At 44.8% G+C, this 23033-nt stretch overlaps 1 protein-coding gene across 1 annotated transcript in view; it reads left to right on the top strand.

The window, feature by feature from the left end:
• Crim1 (cysteine rich transmembrane BMP regulator 1) overlaps window positions 1-23033 on the top strand; it is a 175616-nt gene that overhangs the window by 137634 nt on the left and 14949 nt on the right. Inside the window, exons 9-13 of the mRNA XM_038320549.1 lie at window positions 5456-5612; window positions 7097-7218; window positions 8371-8580; window positions 12096-12311; window positions 17017-17238. Of these exons, the coding sequence (XP_038176477.1) occupies window positions 5456-5612; window positions 7097-7218; window positions 8371-8580; window positions 12096-12311; window positions 17017-17238 (927 nt within the window). The remainder of the gene's footprint in view (window positions 1-5455; window positions 5613-7096; window positions 7219-8370; window positions 8581-12095; window positions 12312-17016; window positions 17239-23033) is intronic.

Genomic DNA, 23033 nt, shown 5'->3' with positions numbered 1-23033 from the left:
TTCCTGCCTTCTGTCAGGGCATGCTCAGCTCTCCATCTTCGCTCTACTTTGAGCGGCTAGATGAAGAAGCAGAGACCCTTCGGGATCAGGGATGCGTCTGGACTTAGGGCTGTCTGATCCAGTCACTGAGCTGCCTGGCCCTGGCTTGGTCTTGGCAGTCCACTTACCCCCCCCCCCCCCAAACCTAAGGCTTAAAACCGAAGTTCCCAGCTTGTCTGATCGTACACAAGTCGATGCATGAATTTTGCCTCTGCTCCTGTGAGCCATCCTGATGCTTCTGAGTCAGAGCAGACTACATCGGAGGGATTGGGAGGGGTGGCTTTACTCTGTGTCCTCATCTATAGAGGACGGACACCAGGACCTAAATATTGGGGTATTTTGAGGACTAAGGGAACGAATGCCAAGCGACTTTTATTAGCTGGCAAATGGTAGCTGTTTGCTCCACACACCAGCTGTTCGTACCATCCGTTTCAGCCCAAGCTTGCTAACATGGGAGGTGCCCAACCCCCTGCTCCTTGGCCCTCACCTACCTGCCTGTAGATCTTCTGGTCCTTTCAGGACACACCCATCCACAACCAACCTGTCACTTGTGCGTTTGTCCCTCACCTTCTTCCTCTTCTTGGTTATACTGAAATAGCTCCCTGTAGTCACGAAGGGCATTTGGTTCTTTTCCATATTGTAGCAGCTTAGTATATACTCATCTGGACCAAAATTCTCCCTTACATTATTTTTTCCTGCATCCTTTTAAAACCTTTTATATTTAGTAGCCCTAACTATTTACCTAAGTTTCTTTTGGACATTATACCTAACTTCTGTTGGCATTAAGATTTCTTAAAACAGGGCCTGAGAAGATGGCTCAGTGGGTAGAGTACCTGTGAGAACATGAGGTTGGGTCTGCAGCACCCACACAGAAAGCTGGGCATCTCAGTGCATGTCCGTGATTCCAGCCCTGCGAGTCAGCACCCACACAGAAAGCTGGGCTTCACAGTGCATATCCGTGATCCCAGCCCTGCAAGTCAGCACCCACACAGAAAGCTGGGCTTCACAGTGCATGTCCGTGATCCCAGCCCTGCGAGTCAGCACCCACACAGAAAGCTGGGCATCTCAGTGCATGTCTGTGATCCCAGCCCTGCGTGTCAGAGACAAGAGGATCCTGAGGGCTCATGACCAGCTTATCTGGCCAGTCATTGAGCTCCAGGTTCACCCAGGTTCAAAACAAGCCTGGTGGAGACCAGTGGAAAAAGACACTTGATAGTGAGCTCTGTGCTCCAAACATAAGTGTGTGTGCACATACACACAGAGAAAAGGGATTCTTAAAATAAGGTCAACACCGGTATCTCCCCTTCCTTCCTGATCTGTTGCTCACTCATTGAGTGCCTACTATAGCTAAGACTATAAAAGCAACATATTTTTATAAAATATTTTAATAAAAAGATTATCAAAGATGATAAAAATGTTTTTAGATTTAACATTATAGGCAGTTGGTTAAAGAAACATGTCCTTCAGACACGTGTGGCACATGCCTGGCATGGTGGTGCATACCTATAATCCTAGCACTCTAAAAACTGGGACAGTTGAATCATTTATTTGAGGACAGAATAAGTTACATTGCAAAACATTGTCTGAAAAAACTCAAGGGCCGGGATGTTTTTTAGTGGATAAAGCACTTACTCATCACACAGCAGACATTGGTTCAAGGCTCAGAACACAAAAGTAAAGTACCTGGGAAATACAAAACTAAGGAGGTCTGCTTGCTTGAACGCAGTGATGTTTTGATGTTTTGACCTGCAAACATGTTTTGATGTTTTGAGTTGCAAAACTGTTAAGCAGCACCAAGTTTAAATCACCCTGCCTCAGTTTCTCAGAGACACGTTTGCAATTAAGAGGAATTATAAGAAATGCCAGAGAGTCAGTGGCAACAAAATTAGAGCTAAGACCCTCTCTAAGCAGCTATTAACATAATGCTTTGTTGAATAAGTATTAATATCATTAACTTTTTAACCAAAGAGTTTGTTGCTGTTGGGAAAATGAAAATACTTCGACTTTACTGCCCAAACTGCATATTGGTTGAAAGGCATCAATCTTTTGATATCTTACTGCCCATGAGTTTGACTGGATATTGGTAACCTTTTTCCCAGTTTTAGCATTGTTTAGTTTTAGGAACTGATAATACTTTTATCTGGAAACTGATTCAGACCTATAAAACTGATAGGTGCAAAGAAGAGGAAGCCAGTGTGTCCATCATGAAGTATCTGGGTGAAAAGCTCCACCTTTTATATCATTGTACTTCTCAGATGACACCATGTCGCTGGGCACAATTGGGATCAACATTTGCATATTCAAATGTCTTGGTCCAAGAGTTTCGGGAACTTCCTGGTTGGTAGGACACTCCAGTATTCACAAGTTTGAAGGGTCGCAGCTCAGCTCTGAGAGATGCATCCACTCTGTGTGTGCACATGCGGTCACAGGTGGTGGGTATCTCTTGGCCTCTTTTCCAGGATGAAAGGACTTTACTGTGTACTTGTGATTGACTAGCCACAGTGTACAGTCCCTGTGCCTTGCCATTCTTTATCACTTTCTCTTGTGTGGTAATTGTTTCCATCAATTAGAAAGCCTTTTAGGTCACAGAAAACTCAGAATGCCTAAAAATAGTAGCATCAGGAGGCCACCTGTGTCCCATAATTGCCATAAGCCATATGCTAAAACTTTGTAAACAAATTTATAAGCCCCACCTCCTGCTCTGTTTGTTTGATAGTCCATTTCCTTTAGGGACAGTCTGCCATTGATAAGCATGGATCTAGGACTACCATCCAGTCTTTAGTGTTCTCTGTTTCAGAACTGCAGCATGGTTGTTGTTGTTGTTGTTGTTGTTGCTGTTGTTGTTTTGAGATGTTTAACAAATGATAGTGTTTTAAAAACTATTCCGTATTATCAGAGGAAGCTTGACCAAGTTATTGGTCCTCTACCACTGCATCAATACGTGGTGGAAATAGGATGAAGAACATTGATAAATGCGTTCATTCCGCAGTTAGCTATTGACCTACCGCATGCTAAATACCATAGGCCGTGGCCTGAGGACGGAGAGAAACTGCCCTAGGACGCTCTGGGTTTCTTTTGTTGTGGAGGAGAACTGAGCTAGTCAAGGCTAGAGGCTGCAGATGAATGGATCCAGAGTGGATGAATGGCTCGAAATTGCATCTCCAGCCTACTTTCTCATAGATGTCCTGTGTCTTTGTTAAGTGCTACAGATTTTCTTTTTCAAAGCCAGCCTGGGTTCACATGTTGGTTGCCTTCACATTGCTGTGACAAAATGCCTAAAAGAATTGACTTCTATAGAAGTTTTGGTTTAGCTCACAGGTTCCAAGGTTTGGGTCTGTTGGTGGTTGAACCTGTCCTGTAGGCTTATGACCAGTCAAGTCCGTTATGGTGAGAAAACTTGAGACCTTATGGTCGGTATCAAGTAAGAGAGGAACAGGAGAAGGAAACAGTTAACTGTAAGAACATGTCCCTGGTGCTCTATTGTCTCTCCCCTAGTCCTCATAGCTGGAAGGTTCCACCACATGAAAGGAGTGCAACAGACTGACCACTGAGCTCTGGACACACGAGCCCTTGGGGTTCCTTTTGAACCATAGCACAGGGATAAGTTAAAGACAAATACTCCCATGGCTGTTCAGTGTGAGTCGAGAACATTCTAGATCAAGGACTGTGGAACAGGTTCATTTTTACAGGCTAGAAACACAAAATCAAGTGTCTCTACACTCCAAATCTTTGAGAAAATCACTCTCCAAGAATGCTGACGCCGTAAGCTCTAGGCGTGCTTTTAATCCAGCTGTTCCCTGACACGATCCACGGGATGCCTTGATGGTAAATCCGTTATAATAGGAAAACCGGATCAGCTCAGCAGAGATTTCTGTGTCGGGACAGACTCGTGGTTCCGAGGGTCTCGTCCTGCTTCCGCCATTCCTGTCATAATGGGAGATGGAAAGTAATGGCCTCCAAGTCGTATGATGACAAATTTTAATGAGCCACTTAGACTTTGTCTTTTAAGGATGCAGATTAGCATTCGGTTGCCTCACAGTGTGATGCAGACCCACGAGGTTACACTAGTTATGTGTAATGAAAAGTTTCCGGCAGTGACGAAATAGAAAATCATGCCATTGATCACGTTCTCCTCTATAAAAAAACAGCAAATTACATTTGGAAGGAATGTTAAGATTCACAAAAGAGTCTATCATAGAGGTGTTTATGTAATGCACAGATCCATTTCACCTATCAATTATAGGTAATGTTTAATTTCAGGCTATAAGACTAGACCATGGCATGGGATAAACATGTGGCTTGGTTAGCGACTTGTGCTTTAATGCAGTGTTTGCACATCAGGGATGCCCAGATAAAACGGCAGTTCATTCACCAGCCTCATGACAATAGACCACGTTCCTCATCACACCAGTTGCTAGAGCAGCGTCCAGTACTGCCATTCCCACACCAGCTTCCTTCCTTGCGGCCCATGTTCTTTCGAATCCTGCCTTTAATTTAGATGGGCCTCAAATTGCTCTTCCATCCCGAGGCACGTTTACCCCGCCTTGGCATTGTTATTTTCTCTGGTTTTCTGTTAAACTGTGCCACCTTCTCAAATAGCTTTGTCTTCAGGAGTTTCCTCTGAGAGCTTTGCTTCTCCTGTTCCGCTTTAATTTCTGAAATAGTTGTAGTGAGTGACTGGCAGAAGATGATTAAACGTCACTCCGGATTCGGCCAACAAGCGACGCCTTAAATATTTCAGATAGTTGTTAGTAACACATGAATGTGAGTATTTCTTCTACCACGTAGATTTTTTTTTTTAGCCAGCTAAGTACATTTCCATACCTGGATGTTTGTCAGCATAGTGGGGCAAACGGAGCTACACAAAACACTGGTTGCTTGCTTTCTATCATGTATGTCAAAGGACAGAAGAAGTCCCGAATGCTACACGCGGGCTGTCGTGTTCTGTGATGACCCTGCTGCCCACAAGTAAGTGTAGTGTGTGCATTCAGGTGTCTGTTACCTCTGACATCAAGTAATATGAGGCATCTGAAATGATATGGATTGTAAACTTCTGATTGTCGTACCTGAATTGTCATCAGTAGTTTGAGGTGGCTAATTAAGCAAAACCATGAAAAACTGCACCCAGTCATTACTTATTAGTGGTGACCAGCCCACTCTGTCCCAGGCCTAGCAGATTCAATTAGTCTTCAGAATTCCATTTCAGAGCTGGGCTCTGTTTCGTGTGTCACCACCGAAACACGGAACTCAGTTGTGAGAACCATGACACTGCACCTTCTGTAGCTGTTAGCTGGCGGAGCTGAAGCTTAACTCTGCCTAAGCTGGGAGAATTCAGGGCCAGCATCCAAGCACCATGGGATGCTCTCCAGTGTGCTGTCTCTGAGAGAACCATGCCTTCCGTGTGTTGTCTCCACAGGGGAGGAACTGTGCTTAGGCCTGAAACGGGGCTGCACCTTGGACTGTCCTTTTGGTTTCCTCACCGATGCCCACAACTGTGAGCTCTGTCAATGCCGCCCACGGCCCAAGAAGTGCAAACCCACAATGTGCGACAAGTTCTGTCCGCTTGGATTTCTGTACGTATTGCTCTGTATTCTCCCCCAGCTCAGAAATTAAGTGTAACTTGCTGAAGTGGTCATTCCTGTGTTGGGGGCTGGTGTGTGTGTGTGTGTGTGTGTGTGTGTGTGTGTGTGTGTGTATTATACATATATGTGCATGTCTCACATCAGATGGGTCTCATATTCATTCTCTTTTGCCCATTTTCTTCCAATTTGCCTTTAAAAAGTACTAGGATGAATTTGGGCATAATTCTTATTTTAATTGGATAATTGAGTTTAAAAAATTATTCTAAAAAATTCTATTTAAAAAACACAGGTTTGGTGGCAAAAACTTACGATGTCAGCACTCAGGAGGTGAAGTCTGCATCTTGTTCAAAGGCAGCCTAGATTACATGAGACACTGTCTCAGAAAATATGTTCCAAGCATTAGTAATCACTATTCTTAATTGTAAGACACAAATGTGATATCAATAAAGATGTAATTATTAGGACTGAAAAGATAGCTCAGTGGTTAAGAGCACATATTGCTTGCCTGGTGATGTAATTCCAGCTCCAGGGAGCTAATGCTCTTTCTGGCTTCTGTGAACTGTTACAACACCACACACACACACACACACACACACACACACTAAGTAAAAATAAATAATTTTAAAGATATAATCATTTTGTAACTTAACTGCTGATACAAATATAAAGTGCCCCTCCAGCCCAGTAAAGCAAGTAATTAATAATTAATAGCCACTAACACCTCATGTTTTTATTCCTTTTCAGTATACACATTTGCTTACTTATTTGTGTGTGTGTATGTGTGTGTGTATGTGTGTGTATATGTGTGTGTGTGTATGTGTGTGTGTGTGTGTGTGTGTGTGTGTGTGTGTGCAGCGTGTGTGCTGTGGTGTGCATATGCAGAATGGCCGACAGCTTGTAGGGGTTAATTTTCTTCTTTCGCCCTGTGGGTTCTGAGAATGAAACTCCGTTCACCAGGGTTGGCAGGTTCCTTTTTTGCCCACTGAAATGCCTTGGCAGCCTAAGGCTTTTATTAGCATTTGTGAAGCCTCCCCAGGTCTCTGAGTCCTTACAGCCTCCTCTGTGTTGTGTAAGTTTGGGTAGTTAAAATTTTTACTAGCGTATGGAATTTCTCATTTGGGAAAGCCCACGGCCATAGCAAAATGTCCCCGATGTTAATCTCTCAACACTGACCAGTGACACGTACCTCAGTCGCTCTGCGTGCTAGACTTGCACGTCCATCCTTTATATTGCGGTACCATCTTTCTAATGAAACCCTCGCCCGTGCCTCTGGGGACGGCCACATTCCAGAAGCTCACAAACGCTTGAGCAGTTCTAAACCTTCCTGAGAGCTAATTACACCTCACCTAGGAGTTCCGAGTGCAGGTGTCCCGTCATTCTGCGTAAATGGTGACGTCATTGACCCTTGGTCTGAGCGCGTGGGCATCATTTGAGACTTGGATTTTCTGACCTCTGGCAAAATTTTAATTACCCAGGAAGAATAAGCATGGCTGTGACATCTGTCGCTGTAAGAAATGCCCTGAGCTGCCATGCAGTAAGATCTGCCCCTTGGGCTTCCAGCAGGACAGTCATGGCTGTCTTCTCTGCAAGTGCAGAGGTAAGTGCGAGCCCTTCCTCCTTGCAGCCTGAAGGACAGGACGTCCTGTAAATGATAAGATTGCAGTGACTGGTGCGCCACCGTGGGGCCCTCCCACAGGACACCCTGTGTCTTTCATCGTAATAGTGTTAAGAGGACTCCAAACAGAATTTGAACCGAGCATGTGTGGTAAGCACGGTGTCCAAGCTAATCACTGCAGAGGGCTTCACTCCTGCTAGTCTCAGAAACATTAGCCCGAAGCTGTAGTGTATCTTGGTGCCTATAGCGGAAACCATCCTTTCAGGAGTCGCATTGACATCCTTGGGAGTGGGTGTATCTAAAATCCTGTTTACCTAGGTATTCCTCCAGTAAGAGGATTTTCATGAGAATTTAGGCTGCCTTGAGAAGCCCGCAGCAGGCCAGAGCGTTGTGTAGGCAAGGTGACGCCGTGCCAGTCTTCCTCCTGCAGTGACATTCCTGAAGCCACTAAGTGTGCGCCCAGGGTGCTTCCTAAACCAACAGCTTAGGCCTAGCCCTTCCTCCCTTTCCAGATTGTTGTGGTTGTCAGATGATATGCCAGTCAAGCAGCCAAAGATCCCCGTAGCCTGCTTCTCCAAGTTGAATGCTTACTTGTATTTTGGAGGAGTCATTGGTAAATAAAATTACGGAGGAGTTAGTGTAGCCAGTCACTTCAGCCATCTTACTATCAAAACTCCAGTAGTGGCAAGGGGCCCAGAATCCCCTCGTTGGACCAATCTTCTAGAATGATGACTCTCTCTATATATAGATAGATGGATAGATAGAGAGAAAGAGAGAGAGAGAGAGAGAGAGAGAGAGAGAGAGAGAGAGAAAGAGATGATAGATAGATAGATAGATAGATAGATAGATAGATAGATAGATAGATAGATAGATAGATAGAGATAGATAGAGATATATATAGATATATATCTACTCCTCCAGTCACAAGCATATTCGCAAACTCCTTTCTTTTCTTGTTTTTCAAAATTGGGTGCCTATTGATTTGAATTATTTTCCCAGGCCTTTTCTGTATCACCAACTGTCCTCCCCAGGCCTCATTTTTGGTGGCTGGGTTCTAGTCCACATAAGGGCACTACAAGCTGTTTCTCCTATACCATAGCTGATTCTTTACCAGGCTCCCTTCTGTCTGTCCAGAGGTCCCTCCTTCAGCCGGGCCACCTGTCCTGTCAGGCACATGTCTATCCATGGATGGCCATCATCATAAAAATGAGGAAAGCTGGCATGATGGGTGCCGGGAATGCTACTGTCACAATGGAAGGGAGATGTGTGCCCTCATCACCTGCCCGGTGCCGGCCTGTGGCAACCCCACCATTCGTCCTGGACAGTGCTGCCCGTCCTGCACAGGTAAAAGCTGGCTGCCATCTTGCTGTGCACCGCCAGCTCCAGCCTTGGGGGGCCCTGTACCAACCTGTGACTCTGGGGGAAGAGTGTGGCTGTCCTTGGGACACTTTCTCAGCTCTCTGTGGCTTCTGTTATTAATAGCCACAGAGTGAACTGGGTACTGTGAATAATTAGCCCCAAACCAAAGAAAATCCTACAGGTCTGGAAATGGTTCTCCATATTTTGGAATGGTTTACTCAGTTATTTTGCTCTTTGGACTAGCTTTTTATCCCCTAGAGGTCTGTGGACTTAGATTTGTAAATCTAACACTCCAGTTCACTGTTAGCATATTGGGGCCAAAGACTTTAGCCCTAGTTAATTGGATGGGATTGGTGAGATTTTTTTACTTCATAAAAGCTTATAACTTATCAAGTAATACTGAAGGGGAGAATTACTGAAATCTGTGGCTGTTGTTCTGTCTTCAAGAGATGGGTGTGTGGCATTCTTGCCAAATGGAGACATTTGGAATGGTCAAAATTCAAAACAGTCTAGTACTGTTAATAATAATCAAGATGAGTTACTAGAAGAATAGAAGAGGGGAAATAATCTATACTGATAAGGCTGCACCTGCCTTACCTCCTGGCACACAAAGATCCTCTCAGCTATAAGATTCTATCTTTCTCAGCAATTACCAAATTGGTGACACCCGTACATTTGCACGGGGAATGTAAGTGCAAAAGAAGTGTCTTGTTTCCCCTAGTGCAGTTAAGTGTGTTCTCTGTCAGCTCTTTCCTTTATCATGTATTTTGCAAGTAAACTGAGCAACCACCATGTCCACCAGATCAGAAGCAGCTCAACGAGATAGAATTGTCTGCGCCAACTCTCCAAGAGAGAGAAACATCATTTGTTCCCTGCAGACATGCTTTATTAGAGGCTTGTGTGACTGGGAACCTGCACCTGGCTCTCTTTCAGCTTCTGCTAAGCGAAGAAGTCTGAGCTAGACAGGTGAAAAGAGAGAGATGGATCAGAACAGAACCGCAGTGCAGAGTAGGACCAGAAGTATCTTTCTCTAGTTCAGACATGTAGCCAACTCTAAACCACATAGTTACTGACATAATGTTGCGGCTGAGGGAAAGCTCCGTTGGTGAAACGCTTGCAGCAAGAAGGCCCAAGTTTGATTTTCAGCGCCTTAATTAATTAATTAATTAATTAAATGGAAGCCAGGCAGTGGTGGCACATACCTTTAATCAAACGGATCTCTGTGTTTTGAGGCCAGCCTGGTCTACAGAGGGAGTTCCAGGATGAGCTCCAAAGCTACACAGAGAAACCCTGTCTCGAAAACAAACAAAACCCAAAAAAAAAAAAAACCAGGGATGATGGCTTTGACTGTAATTCCAATACTTGTTGGGGAGAGGGGCTGAAGGATCCCTGAGACTTACAGGCCAGCTAATCTAACCAAGTCTGTGAACTCCGGGTTCAGTGGAAGACCATTCAACATGATAGATGGATGGATGGATGGATGGATGGATGGATGGATGGATGGATGGATGGATGGATGGATAGATAGATAGATAGATAGATAGATAGATAGATAGATAGATAGATAGATAGATAGATAGATAGATAGATAGAGATGATAGATAGAGAGATAGACAGACAGACAGAAAGATGGGTAGAGAGCTATTGAGACAGACACTAGACATAGACCTTTGACTACACACATATGCACTCACTGGCTTTCTGAATGTACATACATTTACAGGAAAAAAATTCCTTTGCAGGCATGTGTAGAGTTATGTTTTTTTCAGAATCTTTAGTGGTTTGCTGTATGTGGTCTCTTCTGACTGGAAGCCCTAAAGGCCTGCCGTCCTCGTGGGCTCCTTCCTACCTCAAAAAGCAGTCGCATCTTCTCCCATTCAGAGCCAGTGTTCCCTGGGAGGAAGGAAGAGTTTATGATCACCAATTAGCACTGTCTCTTATGTTAGTCAACACCCTCTACTCATCCTTTACCTTTTCCTCACCATCCCTCAGCCACTGTGTTTTGCTTTAAAGCAGGAACATAATAGAGCAAGGAGATTGGGAAGGTAAAAACCCCTGCACACAGGTCTCCTCATGACGCCCCCTGCTTATCAGCTTTTCAGAGTGTGTCGGTTGTCTGTCCTCTGAACGTCCTTTCTGAATGCCATCAGAAAATCTTTGCCAGTATTGGTTTTTCATTGTGACATTATCTCTCTCTCTCTAAGCCATGCTCTCCGAGCGTCTTGTCCCACCTCCGCTTTCATTTCCACCGCTTATATCCTGGGATTCTAGTTTAGCCGTCCGTTTTCTGGAGTGTGTCTGCTTAGTCAAAGTCCCAGGCTTCCCTAGTTCCCATGAGATAAACCTGTCCTGACAGTCAGCCCACGCCACTGCATTCCATCAGTGTATTGCCTCACACACTGCTCTGTAAGGGACAGCCCTGTGCTTGGACTCTGACCATCTCTACATAGACAGGGTGGTTCCCCTCAACCCCCAGCATCCTCTGAGCTCCAGGCTTAAGCCAGCAGTGATGTCTCTAGATCGTTTCTCAGCAGGGTATACCTCTGTCAACATCTCCTTGATATCCTTGTTGTGCTTGGACTCTGGGAATATGGTTAGTGTCGTCTTACTTCCCAGCACCACATCAGGGGAACTCCCAGTACCTCTGTAAACATTGTAACATTAAAGTCTCCCCATCATTATCAGCTAATCCGCATCCACTCTGGGGAAAGAAATCATAGTCATCAGCCTCTGGGCATGTCTCTGGTTGATGATGGCACTGTCCACCAAACGTTTAGTCTCGGGTGAAGGGTTTCAGACTGTTGATTCTGTAGATACATTCCTGCTTGGGGTCCTGGCAGCTGACTGAGGTGAGGTGTGGCTCCTTGACAGTGGGCCATATTTCCAAGCATAAAAGTGTTCAGAATCCCAAGATAATAAAGTAGACAGGACATCCATCATTTGGAAGTTTTGTTTAATCTAGAGGCATATCCATTTTCCAAATAACCATTGACTTCGGTTCCAGCCCCTTGACTGTGCTTAATGCTCCGAACTGGTAGCTTTCAAAATATGTGAAATAGAATAATAGTGCCTCGCTCATAAGGCCATTGAAAGGAAGAAGAGAAATACAAAAGTGAGAAGTGCCCAGCCTGGAAATAATTGGACCATAACAAGCATTCAGTAAATGAACGATCTCAATTCTAGACAACTCCTGCATACCCCGGGATGCTCCAGAGAGTGAACCGCCCTGTAATTTCATTCTTATTGAGTTCTCTCAGGACTATCGACAGACTCAGCCACTCGCACCTCCCTTCCTGAGATTAGCTCTTTGTCTTCCGTTTCTAGGCATGGAATTTGTTCTTTCCTTTTCTATTCCTGGGATAAGAATAGGGGTGAGTTCTCTCGCTCCTTGAGCCCTTCGGCTTCTCTCTCCCTTAAAGCAAACACCACCCATTTCCTCGACGGTTACAGAAGCTTCGGGTGAATAATTTCTCATGCTTTGGTTCTGTGTCATTCCTCAGATGACTTTGTGGTGCAGAAACCAGAGCTCAGCACTCCCTCCATTTGCCATGCACCCGGAGGAGAGTATTTCGTGGAAGGGGAGACATGGAACATCGACTCCTGCACTCAGTGCACCTGCCATAGTGGCCGGGTGCTGTGTGAGACCGAGGTGTGCCCACCACTGCTCTGCCAGAACCCCTCACGCACCCAGGACTCCTGCTGCCCCCAGTGTACAGGTAACCAGCATGGTGGCATGGCACAGGCTTGATGGGAAGGATGTAGCTTTGTTTGATGGTTCTGTAGACATCAGGGTGAGCTCTATGCCAAACCCAGGAACCTGTGCAGGATCTCCCCCAATCCATTCCTCTCTGTCACCCACATAATACAATCAGTATGCATGGCACCTGAGTTGACTTCGAAAGAGAAAGACTGGCTTTATCCCTTTCTCCTTTAGCCTTACACTTCACACTGAAGATGCACATAGAGTACAGGCAGCCCCTCTATGCCAAGTTAGGTCAGATGACTTCGCTCATGTGAAAAGTAACCTCACATTGTTTCTAACAAATGCGAAAACTAGTTATTGGTGAATAATATAAAGACAACTCCTTGAAATTATAGAGGTTGTAAACATTCTTTGAAAATATGCCTATGCCTTTCCAAAACTGTGATTAATGGGCTAAGACCAAGAGTGTTGAGTGGATGTCACTGCGTGTGCACGGGGGCTGTTCCTGTGTTCTTCCTGTGATTGCGCAGGCCTTAGCAGGTAAATTTCAAGTCATAAAAGAAATATGTTATATTGTAAACTTGCTGAGATATTAAATGTGTGCTACACTACTGGTTTTATGCCTAAAATAGTAACTCTGTCAACACTAGGATAAATGGCTTTTAGAAAACAATTTTAATTCATCACGTAAAATTGCCAAAGCAGCTGGTTTTATTTGGTTGTGTTTAATCTTCCCAGTTTTTCAACTAAAACCATAACCACTTTCCTTCTATGTATACATTCAGTGAGTTTTTGCTCAGTGGAACATAAACTCTCATGTTTTATTACTTCCCTTTTTACATTGATGGTCTAGTTAGCTGTCCAGGATCTTGTGCTGTCTGTCTGTCCAGCATACTCAGTAACTAAATTTCAGCCAGAGTTGATCTTGGGACAGATCTATTTGTGTAAGTAGCAACTACGTCCATCAGAGAGGCCTAGTGCAAAATCTTGTCTCCCATAAGTAGTCCATTTGTATTCTATCTTTAGGCTGTGTGACCTGTTCCAGCCGTGTTTTTGTCGTGATCAACATGTTACATGGAGGCAAGCCCTGCTGGTGTTTGTCTGTTAAGGAAGACCTATGACTGTTCCCATCCTCCTGATAGGAAATAGTGACAGTGAGCTTTTATCCATGTTTGTAGGCATTTCCGGAATGCCTGAACTTAGCCCTGGGGATCCTGAGAATAATGAAAACAAAATAACTTCTATCCTGGGGAGCATTAGTCAAAGAAAAAAAACAACAGATGAAACACGCCAGTGTGGTTCTCCGTTAAGCAAGTGACGGTGCACAGAGAGGAGCCGTGAGAGGGCGTGCTTGAGCCCCAGAAGACCTGAGGAAAGGAACAAGTGCCCTGTGCTCTCGGGGCTAGGTGCTGAGGGACTTGGAGAGGTTCAGGGGGAGATACTTTTCTGTGACCGCGAGCCCAGGTTCGTGGATGGGACACCTGGCTGCACTCAGAGCTGAGACCAGGAAGAGGTGATGGACAAGTCCCAGGTCAGGCTTGGGCCCAGCTTCACAATAAGAGTCTGCATTGCAGCTGTGGTTTTCTGCCTTTCGCTCTGTGGAACTGAGTGACACTCCATCTTACGCCTAGCTTTTACTTCTCATTTGTAAACTTGGGCCAAGGTGACTAATATTTTTTCCATGTATTGATAACTCAGTGGTAACTCGCATCTTAAACTTTGGAGGTGAGTGTGTCTATTCCAAAAGTTATTTTTTGGATATCTGAATGAGACCCAAGCTAGACTAAACAGTATTTAAATGAACTGCGGATCCCATAATGAATCTTTTCGGACTATTTGTAACCAGACTGCAGCAATGAGGCTTATTTTTAAGTGAGACTCATACTGCCTCAGCCTCTCAAATGCTGGACTTATACGTACGAGCCACCATGTCTGCTTTGCTGCCATTATCTTAAAACTTAAAATGTCAGTGTCTTTTACATCACAGTAAATTTGAAGAGTAGCATTGGTAAGTGCTGTATTACACATCTGGAAAAAGACCAGCCTTAGGTGACCACATGCTAAAATGGTCTAAGAATGATGTGGACTAGCCCATAAGACACGTGTCTGTATGGGGGCAGCTTCTGTGGGACATCATCTCCCCGTTCTGCCTTACCTATGACCTGCCTCACCTCCTGTGCCTTACCTGTGGCCACCTCCACAGGAGTGGGCCCTGAACAAAGAGTAGGATACCAGGGTGATACTTCCCTGAAGTCCATACAGGAGAGAAGCAGGCGCCATGACTCTCAGCTCTCATCCCAGCCCTGGAGAGGCTAAAGAAGGGTTATTGCTACCACTTTGAGGCCAGCCGAGTCTATGTAGTTCCAAGCCAGCCTTTCTCGATAAAAACAATGAATAGGAGAGGATAAATTACATTTGTTTCTTTATTCTACCTTTCCATTATTTTATTTTATTTTATTTTCTAAATAAAAAGCATAGGGTAAGAGAGACAGGGACAAAAGAAATAAAAGATGAGTGACCACCCAGGAAAAACACTGTTAATGAAACCAAGAAATAAATGTTTGGAAACAGCATTAGACAGTCTCTGGGGCCAGGGAACAGGAAAAGAAAGGAAGGATCCAGGTATCATTGCAAGTGGTGCTGGTGGACAGGGTTTGGTCACGAGCCTCCTGTGTAGTGGAGGCTACACAGTCTACTCTGCACCCTGCTCTGACCCTCCCGCCCATCACAGAGCACACCTCGCTGTCCTCTGGGGTCGTCTGGGCGTCCGTGAGAAGCCCCTCTGGTGTTAAGGCATTCATTTCCAGTGTTGTCGTTGCTATCCCGTCTTCACCTCCTCAAGTTTTAGCCACAGAGTTGAACATTGTTTGCAGAAGCTAAACAAATCCAAGCCTGCAGGATCCTGGGGACCTCTGGGCCTAGACCAACAGACCAAGCTGAGTTGTGCTTACTTCCAGCACAAAACCAAAGTTAGCAGTGGCCTCCCTCTTAAAGAAGAAATTCTCTCTAGGAATAGATGTCCATAGGATCCCATCCTTCCATCTTTATTTTACTGAACGTGGATGGGACATAAGGAACCGTTCATGAACCAAAGTCCCATAGTGAACCGGAACCAGTTGAACCAATGTCTGGTCTTTGTGACTTTGTCTTCGGGACTGGTGTGGGGAGAGGTAGTTGTGGTTGAGGAGAAATTTTTGGACTGTTGCCTTTGTACTAGCTTCCCTCGGAGATGGCCCCAGGTGCAGCAGCTGCCTTGGTCTTCAAGAAGGAGCAGATGTGGCCGGGCGGTGGTGGCACACGCCTTTAATCCCAGCACTCGGGAGGCAGAGGCAGGCGGATCTCTGAGTTCGAGGCCAGCCTGGTCTACAAGAGCTAGCTCCAGGACAGGCTCTAGAAACTACAGGGAAACCCTGTCTCGAAAAACCAAAAAAAAAGAAGGAGGAGGAGGAGGAGGAGCAGATGTGCTCACTGGAGGGTGTGGTGGACTCATGACACAGGTGGAAGAAGGGTCCTCCCTCCATTAATACTTCTGAGCATGTAGTCGCTACACGTCTGCCTCATACTTTGTCTCATGGCTGAGAACAGCAGCATTCATGATCCCGATTCAGGAGCACACAAGATAACACCTCACTGTATGTCCACTTGGGAAAGGTGACTGGATTCTGGTTTTGCTTGGTCCGCTGCCATGCCTCTTCTTAGACTCCTGAGATATTGTGACATTTCAAAAGCAAGAACCCCACTAACTGTTTTGTATCCCAGATTTCTTCTTGGGTATAATTGCCATTAATTTCTGTGGCTACCAACACCCAAAAAGCTAGCTGTATTTCCTGGCGACACTCTTTTCCCATTTCAAGTTGTCATCTGATGTGGAGACCTTCCATAGTACAACCACGGATGGTTTGTAAATGGTTTTCCCTGGGTGGCATCCTAATGCTTGGTCTGGGTAGCTAAGGCCTGCATCACTAATGGGAATGTCTCAGCTTAGGAATGTTACTGATAGGCGTCTAGATAGTGCAGAGCAGTGAGGACATATCTGAGTGTTGAATGGTTAGGACTGCACTGACTGCAAGTAAGAGAGAACCTAGCTCTGAAGTTTAAACTAGTAGAGGCTTATTTGACTGTACAAGAAGCTTGAGGCAGGTATGGGTCACTGTTGATTCTGTGGCTCAGTGACTTAGGATAAGTTTGTGAGTGACTTCAGTCAGCACAGTCTGCAGGGTAGGAAGAACGTGAAAGGCAGCAGTGCCTCCGCCCTCGGAAGAAAAACGGAAGCAGCTCTGGAAATCCCTTTATTAACCCTGAGCTGCAGCTAGACCAGGGGCCATTCCTCCTCCTCCCCGCACTCCTCCCTGGGTTGCAAGAGAGTCTGGGAAAGCAGGAACAGGGTTTCCTGACTGACCCATTGTGATCCAAGTTCCATGAGCCCCCAAAGAAAATGAAGACTTTGCTGAAGGTAAGAAGGAAGGCGAGTAGAGCCTGTGCGAGCACCTGGCAGAGTCTCAATGACAAGTCTTTTTCTGTTGTTACTGTGTTCTAAAACTCAAGACCTTGCTAGAATCAGGCTTCCTAATTTTATGACCGGCCGTTTCTTTTTTAATGAGGCACCCAGAGCCTTAGAGACAGGGAGTGTCTTTGTAAGTGTGACACTTAACTATGCTGTATACGTAGTTGGTGCCTGCAGCACTGGCTTTGCTGACCTGTATGCTCTTTTTTTCCAGATGAACCTCTTCAGCCTTCCACATCCCATAATGAGAGCGTGCCTAGTTACTGCAAAAATGATGAAGGGGATATATTCCTGGCAGCCGAGTCCTGGAAGCCTGACGTTTGCACCAGCTGCGTGTGCATGGATAGCATCATTAGCTGTTACTCTGAGTCCTGCCCTTCCGTGTCCTGTGAAAGACCTGTTCTGAGGAAAGGCCAGTGTTGTCCCTACTGCCTAGGTAAGATCAAGGGGGAAAAAACCAAACCACTTTCAACTCTCCAAGTGACCACTAAATTGATGCTAACAGCCATTTGTGTAGATCAGTAAGTGTTTTTTAAATTGGTTTTTCTGGTTGGTATACCATACAGCTGCAGTGTCGGGACATTAATCAGGGGAACGATGGGTGAGATGTGCTCCCAAGAAGGAGTGCATGGAGGATAAATCGCTGCTGTCTCAGAACGTAATGGCGTTCTAGCGTCATTGTGTTCCACTGGGACCCTTAGCCAGTTCTGCGTTTTCAGTATCATAGCTCTCTCTACCTGACTAATTTGATAGCCACCCCAGTACTACTCCCCATATTAGAGAATGTTCATTACATAAAACTTGCCTTTCCCTTGAGACCAACTCATTATGAAATATTCATTAAATCTTTATTTGTTTGGCTTTTCCTGTCTGACGGGGTAGTGGGGTGACCCTGTTTAAGCCACGTGGCTGTCCACATTGGTGGCCTGAGCATAGAGTGAGGCTTGAATAAATGATAGTTCTCTTTTCTCTTTGTGGCCCATGGTGCCACATCCTATAAGCAGAGGACATATGAATATTAACCCCTAATGTCCATACCAAACCGGTCCCTTGGCTATGAGCCAGATGCTGCTCTGGGGACCAGAAGGAAGGCTGAGACAGATGGCATCTCTAATCAAGGACAGCCCTGGCTCCCAAGGCCCTCGCTGTCTTTATTGGTTTTGCATCCTAAAGTCAAATGAGAGACAAGACACATCTCAGTCCCACAGTGAACCCTTAATCAGAGTGGCAAATGAAAACACATGCCATTGTTAATTAATTACAGCTATTGTGCACTTACTGCCAGTGGGGTTTTGCATGCTTCCTAGACATAAGTCATTGCAGGTATTTTGAGTGATACCTGGGGAAGAAGAAAAAGATTCAGGCCACAGAACGTTGTTCTTGAGAATTTTACAGAGCTGGATATGCTCAGTGATTATACTGAGTGTATTCAGTGTGTGTGTGTGTGTGTGTGTGTGTGTGTATTTGTAAAGAATATAAAGCAATATGTCTTGAAAACTGGGTCTCTCCTTTGAGTGACCATCTATATAATTTATCCTTTAAAGTGCTGTTGGGTGAGGACTATGGGCAATTGTGATGTAATAGCAACTACAGATCAAGAATGTCTACAGAAACTGGGACGGATGGTAATTTAATTTCCCAGTGGGAAGAGATACCTGTAAGCATTGTTCCTAAATGGAACCAAAAATTGATCAAGACATACATCCACATTAGCTACTTACTTTTCAAAGAGCTGCCTACAATTTGTACAAGAAATGGCACGCTGCCTTTGATGCTAATCTAAATCCAAGATGTAACCTGGATACTGTCCATCCTTCACAGGGGTTCCCTGTGAACAAGACAGTAGTGTACGTTCACATAGCAGACCCCCAATGACAAAAGGAAGAATTAATGAACCACCCGGGATTACATGGTTAATCCTTGGGAAATCGAGCCCAGATGGCCGAAGGATTCCATGTCTGCTTCAGAGGGGAAGACAAATCTCCTAACAAGTTTCTCTTGTGTTGAAATTCTCAGAGGGTTTTGTTCAACTGATCATCCCTGTGGTGTTTTGTTGCTTCATCCCTTAAGCCTGTTACTTTAGTTGTGAATTAGTTTTCATGTGATGATGGTAAATCACTTCTCTTTCGCACAAAAGCAATTCCCCCAAATCGTGGAAAGAAACCTTAGTATTTTCTTCTTCTGCGTTTCTTGTCTTCTGCGTTTCCCCTTCATTATCTCAGTTCCTGAATCATTTAGACTATGCATTCTTCTTTAATGTAGGCAAGAAAGACCTATTTGGCCGAACTTTGTGATTTGAGTTTTAAGTTATATGATAAGCACTTGCATTAAATTATGGTTCGTAGAAGTGCATATTGTGTTCCAGCACCCTCTACAACAAACCCCCACCCCTTCTACCCACTGATGTGTGTGCATGTTCACATGTATTTGATAAGCCTGGGACCCATCCTAAAGGAAGATGAAAAATTCACCACCTGGCACCTGCAGCTTGTGTGTGCTCACAAATCTTACGGCTCCATCCCTGTTGTACACGTAACATCCTAATCAAGCCTCCTCTGTCCGTGTCGTGCTTGTTTTATAAATACTCTTGTTAAATCGCGCCTGCCCTTGTGTGACTCTGCTAGTCAAGCATTGAAAGTTGAGTTCATGAAGTAACTTAGGGATTTCCTGTCTGCCTTGCCTCTTTTGTGTTGGGGTGTTTTCTCTTACCACTTGATTTGTTCCAACTTCCCATCAGCCCAGGCCTTCTACAGAGGTACCAAGCCTGGGCAAACCAGCCTTCCCGAAAATCCTTCATAACCGAGGCTGACCTGTAGATCCTTAGTCGTCTCGAGAAGGGAAAACAACGGGTCAAGGTTTCATGCTATTGAGCTCCCGCCGGCTTTCCCATAGAACAGTGAGGAGCAGTGCTTGCGCTGGGTCTCCTTTGGGGCACTGGCACTTACACACCAGATTGTCAGCCCTCACCAGGGATCCCCGGAACACCAGGGGCACTGGCCTTGCTGTGGCCTCAGGTCTCCTGCTGGCGAGCCTTTGCTCTGACAGCCTCGCAGCTCCTGAGAAACCCACTGTTTCTCATACCAAAACCAGGAAGTTCGCTCATGTTTGCCTTTGAATTTCATTTTCTCAGCAAAGGTAATGAAAAGTGGGCGATCCTACTAAAAGTAGGCTTCTAATTACAAGTGTTTGTGTTCCTTTCAGCTAAATTATCTGCTCGCTAATATGCGGTGATAATGGTTCTCTTTTGATGTATGAAGGCCTCCTATTACGTGTGCTAATTTAGTAGGATGTGTAATACAGACATAATTAATAGGATTGGTGATTAATTTTGAAAAGTGAGCAGCTTTGTCTAATTGCTTATAATACCTATCATTAGGGAATTCATCCTTCTACTCGAACGAAACTAAGTTGTAATTACCCAATCATTTTAATGGAGCATCTTAATTGGTTTTCTAATTTTTTGTATTCTGCCTTCCTATACAAATACAAGCCTTGACTGTATTGTCATAGGCTTTCTGACTGTAAAGATGGCTCAGAAGATAGCATGGGTGTGGATCAGGTAACATGCTGGTAATCCTGATGTGTGATCACATGCATGGTATGTGGGTGCTCGGAACTGCTAGATCCCTCTGTTACCATGCTCTTCACTCCAAGAGCCCAGGCTGCTGTTGAGGGTCCTCACTTTGCTGCTGGCGACATGCTATGTGCCTCTCTCATTCCTTCCCAGAGGGGAAGAAGTCTTTCAGGGCCGAATGAGATCTTGGCTCTCTTTTCCCAAGAGAGGGAGAGCAAACAAATGACCCATGACCAGCACCCCACCTTCCCTCACCGTATTTGTGAAGATGCTTATGCTGCCCACAGCTCTGGCAATGGGGGCATGAGTATTCCCTTGGATCCTTTGTATGCCTTTGATTCGGTTTTTCTGGGTTGGCTAGTCCATGGGAAGATGACTCCTTTGATTATAAAGATTCTTTATAATCAGTTATAACAGATGAGGTCGTACGTTAGTTCCCTGTCAGCTTTGGAAGGTGAGATACTCAGATGTGCTACCAGTAGGCTGGTCTAGGAGAACAGGAGCACTCTGCTGGCTGAGCCAGAAGTCTTGCTTAGACTATTACTTGAAAACTACAGTTTGGTAAGGATGTGTTTATTTGTTACTTTAGTTGATATTTTAGGTCACATACTGAGAATTACAGCTAGAAATCCCCAAGTCAATGAATCTTTCGATTTAAGAAGATTCTGAGAAACATTGGTTAGTTTTGGATGAGAGCTGTTTGCTTACATATATATATATATATATATATATCATAAGCACATGTGGTTTAGAACTTGCTTATGAGCACAGTTAAGATGCTCTGCTTATGACTTAGAGTCACTTCAGAATGTCTTTAATATGATTCTTTGAAGATCTCTGAAATGAATTTTTCGATAGATGATTTATTATAGTTTTCTTCCACCACATCATTTTTTTAATTGTACCTCTGTCTGATTAGCACATAGCCGTGCTTTATATTTGCTGTGTGTTAGTCTGTCTTAATATTTGAAGTGGAGCTATCACAAGGCTGTCCTAGCTTGAGTCAAAGCCCCTTTTCCACTCTCAGTGCACTGTAGTGCTGTAATTGTGTCCCTAATAGAGAAGGGGTCTGTGTCCTGAACCACACCTGTCAGCTGTGCAGCATCCCTCGTGCTTGGACGTCAGTGTGTTTCAGGCTGAGTGATCAAAGCATTATCTTCTTAGGTCTCTATATGTATGTACATCAGTCAGCATCAAGTATAATAACCGTTTGTATCAGCATCATTAAAATGCAGAATCCATGAAATCCGTGGAGTTCATGTTGCATGATTTTGTCATACTATCAGGACACTAGAATCTAATATTCCGGTATATTTCTTTAAAATTAAAAAGTTGTGCACACTGTAAGGAACTTGCCATAGAGCCAGGGTTGTGATCCTAACTCTTGAAACATACTGGCTCTGTAACTTGGTGACACAATATAGTCTAATCTCCTGTCGAGGCAACCTGTGCATCTCAAAGTTTCTGTGTACATGAAGGGAAGCCATATTTGTATGTGGAGAGGTAAACTCCATGTGAGTGTGGCCTCCCCCCCGTGAAACGCTGCTGCTTCAGGACAGACTGCAGCCAATGTAAGCAATGTTCATGTAATGCCATTTATCTCCTTGTGGAGTGGAGCTTCTGGCTTCACCAAGAGAGAGAGGCCAGCACCGCATGTCTCTGTGGTGGCCTTCTGAAGGAGAACACAATGATGCTTGTTGGTGGTCTTCCTCCTCTCTTTTTTCATCTTTAAAGGCCCTTGGCTTCTGTGGCCCAGGTAGAAATAATATGCTCTCTGTAATACTTGTGTTGAGAGCAGGGTCTTCCCTACAAACCTCACTGTCTTTAGACATTGGCAGAGTGAGGAGAGGGGACCCATAAACTTGGTTTCAGAAGTTAGTGTCATGAACTAGTCATGTGGTCTTCGCTGTGACCCAACAAAAGTTGTTGATTCTGGAGGGCATGCTCTCCTAGCGTCCTGCATCCCTTCCATCCCTTCCCCAGCTAAGTCACAGTGGCTCCAGATTGTCACCGTCATTGTCAGAACTAGCATTAAAGGCATTTAAGTGAGAAGAGATGCAATGTGACGGAAAGGCAAAGGAAACAGAATGGGTGTTTGTGTATCATTTAGCGGGTGCAAGAAGGAAAACATTCCGGGTGTCGTCTACTGTACTAACCTTGGAACCGTGTTTGATTTCAGTTTGCTTAGGTCTTGCCCTGCACCCTAGGAAGCACCTTCTTCTGTGTATTTCCCGCTCTGTTTCCATTTAGCCAGGCATCATAAACAGAAACTGACATGTTTGCAGTTCTGGGACATAGCATCTGTCTGGGCCCATGATGACCTTGTGTTAGAGATCCCTCTGCAAAGAAGGAGGCTGGTACTGGAGTCTCAGAGTGGACCAGCATTTTCCCTTTCCTGCTTATGTTGGTACAAGAGGCCAAACCTGGTTTTCTACCTGCCAGTGACAAGGGATAAGCCCTCTGCCAGGACGACCCAGCTGATTTGACACTGCGAGGAGAGGATTTCTGATGACAGGGAACATCTGACCAGTTCGGCTTTCTTAGCAAGAGGCTGTACTCAAACATCCTAAAAAAGGTTGCATCTCTTTTCCTTCTTTTTTTGGAGCCACCTTGATCTTGCATCATTACTGCCTGCCATTTAGAATACATTTATTCAT

This window comes from Arvicola amphibius, chromosome 2 (genome assembly GCF_903992535.2).
Source record: "Arvicola amphibius chromosome 2, mArvAmp1.2, whole genome shotgun sequence".
NCBI lineage: Eukaryota > Metazoa > Chordata > Mammalia > Rodentia > Cricetidae > Arvicola > Arvicola amphibius.
Note: the sequence above shows the minus strand (reverse complement) of the source record. Positions and strands in the feature narration are given on the sequence as shown.